This window comes from Narcine bancroftii, chromosome 5 (genome assembly GCF_036971445.1).
Source record: "Narcine bancroftii isolate sNarBan1 chromosome 5, sNarBan1.hap1, whole genome shotgun sequence".
NCBI lineage: Eukaryota > Metazoa > Chordata > Chondrichthyes > Torpediniformes > Narcinidae > Narcine > Narcine bancroftii.
In genome coordinates this window covers 184,780,161-184,788,723 of record NC_091473.1, presented here as the reverse complement: position 1 = coordinate 184,788,723, position 8,563 = coordinate 184,780,161, and the positions used below count along the sequence as shown (strand labels likewise).

The 8,563-nt window shown below is 44.5% G+C and overlaps 1 protein-coding gene across 1 annotated transcript; it reads left to right on the top strand.

The window, feature by feature from the left end:
• Nucleotides 1-6,415: 6,415 nt before the first annotated feature.
• Nucleotides 6,416-7,231, top strand: LOC138765394 (probable G-protein coupled receptor 139). The gene has a single exon (XM_069942437.1). It carries the CDS (start codon nt 6,416-6,418, stop codon nt 7,229-7,231), a length of 816 nt encoding a protein of 271 aa, XP_069798538.1.
• Nucleotides 7,232-8,563: the final 1,332 nt, after the last annotated feature.

Sequence of the window (8,563 nt, the reverse complement as noted above, 5' to 3'; positions counted from 1 at the left end):
GTCCCCGCTATGTTGCGAATGGTAGGTGGAAACGGGAGACCCCGTGGAAGAAGACCGCAGACACGGGAACAACGTACGAATACTTACAGACAGCGTGAGATTCGAATCCTGGTCCCCGTCATTCGCGCTGTATAACGTCATTGATCCGGTCACCCGAGTTGCAATTTATGGGATTAGAAATATCTTAACTCTTTAATTGTAATTTGAAACATCACACAGCGTATATAAGTAATTAACTGATATGTTTTTTTTGTTCACCTTTTAGGGTCTGATTTTGGATGTGGGGTGTGGGAGGGTAGCATAGATCTGTTTATTTTAGTTTGCCTTGATATTTGTTTTTATATGTATGCTAAAATTATAAATAAAATTTCCAAAAAATTCAAGTCCTGGTGCTAACTGCTAACCGAACCCAGCCGCCCTTGTTTATCTCTCCTCTGTCCTGCATAAATGGTTTTAAATTATATTTATTTAACCCTTTGGACACCATGTTTCTGTTTTCAAAGACGACCATCAAGCTCATCAACTCCGTGTACCCGTTTTCCGGGACTGGTTATTGACACAAGCAGCAGCTGCTTCGAACTGGTGTCCTACTGTCGTTACCCAGGGGCCCAGTCCGGAGTAGATATTATGAAAGGTTAGAAATGGTCGGAATCCAACGGATTAAATCTGATTTCGAAATCTTGAACAGAACCAGCTTTCATATTTGTGCTGCTGAACGCAGCCACACAAGTAACATTTTCATAATTCCCTTCGAATAATTTTACAAACATGACTATTGATCTATTCATAATTGTTATTCATGGTCTCCACTGACGGGCCAAATCAGTTACATGGTGGCACTCGGATTAAAATTAACTCTCAAATTGTTTGCTATGTGGGTTGTTTCTGGCGTGACAGACTCCAGTTCTCAGCGGACTTTGCTTTTCTTGTGTAAGAGTGGGTTAAACACCTCAGTGGTACCGCCGATCGCTGCTTCACAAGGTTCATATGCTATCCAGCCATTTACCACATCGTCAGGACTTACTACCCGGTACTTGTACCGGTTGGCATCCCTGGTAAGACATTTGTGTTGACACCGAGGTGTTCGGTTCTAAGTTGCTCTTGTCCTTGTCCACATCTCGCTTGGAAACCCCGCACAGATGCTGCCTGGTGGGTTGAGACTTTATTCCCCGATGCTTGAGTTTCTTCTGTACATTTGCACTTTGTTTAATTTCTCTTAATTGTGACTTTATTTTAATCAGTTTTGGGGTCCTTCTCATTTTTCAATCACGTCGTAAAATCGGTGCCCAAATTAACATCTTTCCCGCATTTACTTTGATTCAGTTTCCATCGCATTATTGACAAATATTTTTTTCCCTTCTAGGGATCCCTCGATACAATGAAATATTTATCACTGAGACAAACTTTACTGCCCAATTTCCGCCCAACTGAGCGATGTAGCGCGGACCGGTCCGCATGAAGCCTTTCCAGCGCCCGCGATCAGGGGGCGCGAGGTCAAAGCCTGCACTCCTTCACGTTCTCCGTGTGTCTTCGCTGGTTTTCCCAGGGGCTCCGGTTTCTGTATATTGTTTAAAACAGACCGGGAATATAGGTTAATTGTTCGTATATTGGGCGGAACCGACTGGAGTGAAGAATGGCCTGTTACGGAAAGTATGCCTAAGATTTTTAAAATAATATAAAACTCTTTTGTATCCATATAAACGCCACTGAAATTCGAAGCAGAACCTTAGTTCTCACTTGCAAACCCGTTCTTCGACCTCTATGCAGCTTCGTGTATTTTTATTTCCATTCGGTGAATACGTTCATCCCAAAGAAACTGACTCTGCCAGAGCATTTTTGTCACTACCTGCACTTTTTCCTAGAGGAGATTCAGGGAGGAGCTGAAGATTGCGGTAACATATCTCTTTTTGGGCATAGATATCAAGTGAAAAGGATTCGGGTTGGCGTGGTTCAACAGCCTTCTTTTTTTGCGTCTTTACCTTGGCATTTTATGTGAATCTTCCGTTTAGTGCTCAAATAAGTATTACAAATGATCAGCAGATTTGGAAGGAATATAAACCGATGTTGCGACGTGTGACAAGGACATGACCATTTCAACCGCATTTAGTCACATTACTACAGATAAATGAGGAAACAAAGTTTAGGCGATGTGCATGTATGTATTTTACTCTCTCTCTCCAACCCTCCCTCAGTCGGTCGTGATTGACCATGCGGACACGCCACTGGTATTCACTGGATATTGAACAAGGACGACCGTGGCTATTGAGTTCACAAAAAATTAAGCTGTGTGTGTGTGTGTGTGTGTGTGTGTGTGTGTGTGTGTGTGTGTGTGTGTGTGTGTGTGTGTGTGTGTGTGTGTGTGTGTGTGTGTGTGTGTGTGTGTGTGTGTGTGTGTGTGTGTGTGTGTGTGAACATATACATACAAAGAGTATATATATATGCACCAAAACATACTTTGGTAATACAAACCGGAGGGCAGATTACTATTTGAATGGCAATAGATTAAGAGATGGTGAAGTGCAGAGAGACCTAGGGGTATTTGTACATCAGTCTCTGAAGGCGAGCATGCAGGTACAGCAGACGGTTAAAAAGGCAAATGGTATGTTGGCCTTCATATCAAGAGGGTTTGAGTATAGGAACAAGGATACCTTACTGCCGCTGTACAGGGTCTTGGTGAGACAACACCTGGAGTATTGTATGCAGTTTTGGTCACCTTATCTAAGGAAGGATGTTCTTGCAATGGAGGGAGAGCAGAGGCGATTCACCAGACTGATACCTGGAATGGCAGGAATGACTTATGAGGAAAGATTGCACAAATTGGAATTGTACTCCCTGGAGTTTAGAAGATTGAGAGGGGACCTCATAGAGACATATAAAATTCTGGCAGGACTGGACAGAATGGATGCAGATGGGATGTTTCCAATGATGTGGAAATCCAGAACCCGGGGCCATGGTTTGAGGATAATAGGCAAACCTTTTAGGACCGAGATGAGGAGGAATTTCTATGCCCAGAGGGTGGTGAATCTGTGGAATTCATTGCCACAGAGGGCAGTAGAGGCAGGTTCATTAAATATATTTAAGAGGGAATTAGATATATTTCTTCAGTATAAGGGTATTAAAGGTTACGGAGAGAAGGCAGGGACGGTGTACTGAACTTTAAGATCAGCCATGATCTCATTGAATGGTGGAGCAGGCTCGAAGGGTCGAATGACCTACTCCTGCTCCTATCTTCTATGTCTATGTCTATGAAACATATGTGTGGGTATAATACCATACATTACAGCGCAGAAACAGACCTTGCGACCTTTCTAGTATGTGCCTAACGTCTGCCTAAATGTTAAAATTAAGGCAGCATTTCTCACTACAAATGGCTGCTCGCTCAACACTCCCACCAGACACTGTGTGAAGAAATTCCCTCTTATGCTTCTCCTTTCACCCTTTCACCCATGTCCTCTGGTCTGTATCTCATATAACGTGAAGCTGGCAAAACTAAATCGGAAAGTGAGAAACTGCTGTAAAAGAAAGTGATTTACACGTACTATTGTCTTAAATCCCATCTTACAAGTGTTTGTGGCAAAATCGCCTGGTTTCTCACACTTCTCAGTGTTTGCTGCACCTACAGTGTAGAGCTGACTCCTCCACTCGCTCTAAACCCATGACTATGTGGCCAGGCGCAATTCAAATGCAAGCTGCTAATTTGCCGACGACGCCACGGTTGTCTGGAGGATCACAAACGGCGACGAGGAAGCCAATAAGAGCCAGATATATCAGTTGGGTGACTGTAGTGAAAACACACAGAGATGCTGGAAGAACCCCGCCGGTCTCGCAGCGTCAATAGGAGGATCAACAACATATATTCCTGATGTTTCCTGAGCTCATCCTCCAGCATGTATTGTTTTACAGCAGGCTCGATGGACCAGGTCCCACACATGCTCATATTTCGTATGTGCTTGTGATTTTATGAAGGCTGGAACACATTGTCGAAACATTCCACATTATTTGGCCATGCTTGTGATGGATAACAGAAGGAAAGTGGAGACAACTTGTAGTCAGCAAGAATTGAGAAAGTACCCTAAATTGAGTGCAGCCCACATTTCACTAAGGAAACTCAAGACAAAGGCCTTGGAGGGACAGGAGACAAAGTGCTCAGTATTTGGAATGAGCATCGGGGTTTCCCCAGTTTGGAGAGGGGCCATTAGAGCAGGCGGCCAATCAAAGGCACCTGCATATACGGTGCAGAGCAGAGTGGACAGCGCCCGTCTGCAGCGTTCAAAATGTCCCTCGCAGCAGCTCCTCGAGGATTCGTGAATGGAAGCAGGTGAAAGTGTGGGAGCAGCGGCGAGGAAATATCTCTGAAAGCATCTGAAGAGACGGGGAAATCACTGTGAACAATACCAGAGGTGGGATTTCTTATATCGCAGCTGAAAAGATATATGAGAAGCAGGGGAAACAGTATGAGGAGTGAAGTGGACGAGACACGGTGAGAAGCGACGTGAATGTGGAGCTGTGTCCCAAGTAAACCACAGCTTGGTCAGAATTTTTAAAGGGCGCTTGTGGTCGTGACGTGGGATTTCCAACCAACCATGGCAGAACGTCAGTAACACATTGCCCCAGTAACTGGCCATTTCGGCCCAAGAGTCCGTGCCGCCCAAATAATCTACGACCCCGCTATGTTGCGAACGGTGCGAGGAAACCGGAGAAAGAAACCAGGCAACGCGAGATTCGAATCCTGGCCCCGATCATTCGCGTTGTATAAAGTAGTTTCGCTGGTCACATTATTTGGGATTTATGGGTTTAGAAATAACTTAACTTTTTTAAATTGTAATTTGAAACATGACACAGCGTATGTAAGTAATTAACTGATATATGTGTTTTGTTTTTTTTTGCTCCTCTTGTGGGGTCAATTTTGGGTGGAGGGTGGTAGGGGTAGGAAACTTTTGTTTTTTTTTAGTTTGCCTTGTTATTTGTTTTAATATGTATTCTAAAATTATAAATAAATTTTCCCCAAAAAAATCGTTGCGCTAACTGCTACAACCACCCAGCCGTCCTTGATTATCACTCCTCTGTCCTGCATAAATGGTTTCTGATTTCAGGGACGACCAAATAGCTTATAAACTCCGCGTTCCCGTTTTCCAAGATTTTTTATTCACCTAAGCAGCAGGTGCTTCGAACTGGTGTTCGTGCTGTCGTTTACCCAGGGGTTCAGTCCGGAATAGATATTATGAAATGTTAGAAATGGCCGGATTCCAAAGGGCAAAACCCGATGTCGAAAGCTTGAACCGAACAAGCTTTCTTATTTGTGTCGCTGAAAGCAGCCACACAAGCAACATTTTCATAATTCCCTTCGAAGAATTTTACAAACATGACTATTGAAACATTTATAATTACATTCATGCTCTCCCCTGACGCGCCAAATCAGTTACACTGTGGCACTCGGATTAAAAATAACTCTCTCAAATTGTTTGCTCAGTGGGTTTGTTTCTGGCGTGACCGACTCATGGTCTCAGTGGACTTTGCTTCTCTTGTGTAAGAGTGGGTTATAAACGCCTCAACAGTACCGCCGATCGCTCCTTCATCAGGATCATGGGCTATCCAGCCATTTACCATATTGCCAGAATTTACTACCCTGTACTTGTCGCGGTTGGAATCGCTGGTAAGACATTTGTGTTGCTCTTATCCTTGTTCACATCTCACCTGGAAACGCCGCACAGCTGCTGCCTCACGGGTTGAGGCTGTATTCCCCGATGTTTGAGTTTCTTCTGCATTTTAAGGCATTGTTTAATTTCTCTTAATTTTGATTATTTTAATCCGTTTTGGGTCCTGTTCATTTTTACAATCCCATCGGTAAAATCAATGCCCACATTAACATCGATCCCTCATTTATTTTGATGTAGTTCCATCGCATTACAGACAAATATTTATTTTCTTTCTAGGGGTCCCTCGATACGTTGAACTATTTCACAACAACGAGACAATCTTTACTGCCCAATATCCGGCCTATTGAGCGACGGAGGGCGGCCCGGTCGACGTACAGCCTTTATGACACCAGCGATCAAGGGACGGGGTTTAGAATCCCAGGCTGACTGTACGTTCTCCAGTGTCTGCGTGGGTTTTTTTTTACCGGGGGCTACGGTCTCCTACCATTGTTTAAAACGGACAGGGGAGAGAGGGGGAGCGAGAGAGCGCACGCGAGCCCGGATCTGCTGCATTCCCATCTCCGATCTTCACCATCCTCGTCCGACAGGGGGTCGGAGAAATTACAACCTTTTCTGGCACAAATATGAAGTGAAAAGGATCCGGTTTGGCACGGTTGAACTGACTTTTTTTTGTCTTTACAGTTAATTTAATTGCGATTTTGATTCTGTGGCGGAGGAATTGTGGTCTGTCACGGTGCACCACTCGATACCTCGTCGGAATGGGGATGGCTGATTTAATGTGCGTGGTCATCGGGGTGTTGCTGGAGCAGGTTAATTACATCTACATTTTTGCTCCATATTTGCTCTTCACTCCAATCTGCACGCTGACCCTTGTCCTGAGGTATGGAGCCATGGACTGTTCCGTATGGTTGACGGTGGCTCTTACGTTCGATCGCTACGTCGCAGTTTGTGGTGTGAGGCTGCGGGAACGGTATTGCACCGAGCGAACGGCCACGGTTGTGATGGTAATTGTGACAATATGGGGCTGTGTGAAGTACGTTCCCTACGCCTTCGCAATAAAACCTTTGGTCCTCATTGACCACTTGCCGTGGCACTGCGTTGCCAAAGCTGAATATTCGACCTCATCGTTCTGGAGAATATACACGGTCTTCATCAGCGTCACCACACCGTTATTGCCAATCGGCCTCATTGTATTGTTCAACGCTTTAACCGTCCGTCATATCGTTGCGGCAAATGACATACGTCGGGTTCTCCGGAAAAACATTGTAAAGGAGACGGATTTGGAGGCGGGAAACCGCAGAAAGTCAATGGAATTGTTATTCTTTCTCTCCGCCAATTTTATTTTGTTGTGGATCCCCTATGTCGTGTTTCAATCAAAATGGCAAACACAAAATTATTTTTACACGGACAGATATCGAAGTACCCCGACATATATTCTGCAGCAATGTGCATACATGTTGCAGTTTCTCAGTACATGCACCAACACGTGTATCTACACCTTGTCCCAGAGGAGATTCAGGGAGGAGCTGCAGATTGCGGTAAAATATCTCTTTTTGGGCACAGATATCAAGTAAAAAGGATCCGGGTTGGCGTGGTTCAACTGACTTCTTTCTTTGTGTCTTTACCTTGGCATTGTATGTGAATCTTCCGTTTAGTGCTCAAATAAATCTTACAAATGAACAGCTGATTTGGAAGGAATATAAACCGATGTTGTGCCGTGTGACACAGACAATACTATTTCAATCGCATTTAGTCACGTTACTACAGATAAATTTGGAAACTACGTTTAGGTGATATGTATGTATGTTTTTTACTCTATCTCTCCAACCCTCCATCCCTCCCTCAGTCGGTCGTGATTGACCATGCGGACTACGCCACTGGTATTCACTGGATATTGAACAAGGACGACCGTGGCTATTGAGTTCACAGATAATTAATGTGTGTGTGTGTGTGTGTGTGTGTGTGTGTGTGTGTGTGTGTGTGTGTGTGTGTGTGTGTGTGTGTGTGTGTGTGTGTGTGTGTGTGTGTGTGTGCACGCGCGCGCGCGCACGCGCCCGCGTGTGTTTGTATGCATATACATACATACTTGGAGTATATCTATACTCCCAATCATTGCATTGTTGAAACATGCGTGTCGGCAAAGCACCACAACATTACAACACAGAAAGGGACCCTTCGACCTTTCTAGTATGTGCTGAAAAACTATTCTGCCTGGTCCAACTGATATTCACCCAGTCCATAGTCCTCCAAACCCCTCCCATGCATGTACAATTCTAATGTCTATCTAACAGGTAAAATTGACTCAGGATTTCCCACCACAACTGGCAGCTCGTTCCAAACTCCCACTACACTTTGTGTGAAGACGTTCCCTCTCACATTGCTACTTTCACCATTTCACCCGTTATCTCTGCTCTGAATCTCATATATTGTGAAGCTGGGAAAACCAAACCGAAAACTGAGAAACTGCTGTCAAATAGAGTGATTTCCACAGACTAATATCCTAAATCGCGTCTTTAACAAGGGTTTAGGGGATAATCGCCAGCTCTCTCGCGGTTCGCAGTGTTTGCTGCACCTACCGTGGAGAGCCCACTCCTCCATTCGCTCTACACCCATGATATTGTGTCCGGGAGCAATTCAAATGTAAGCTGCCAATTTTTCGACGACGCCACAGTTGACTGCAGAATCTCAAACGTAAACGAAGAAGCCAATAAGAGGGAGATAGATCAGCTGGTTGACTGTAGTGAAAACACACAGTGATGATGGAGGAACCCAGTCGGACTCGCTGGGTCCATAGGAGGTTAAAAAATATATATTCCCGATGTTTCCTGAGCCCTTCCTCCTGTATTTATGTGTTTTAGAGCAGGTTCGATAAGCCAGGTCCCACTCATGCCCTTATTTCAGATGTG

Excerpts from the sequence above, each read along its gene's own strand:
- LOC138765394 (XM_069942437.1), top strand. The coding sequence starts at position 6,416 with ATGGGGATGGCTGATTTAATGTGCGTGGTCATCGGGGTGTTGCTGGAG.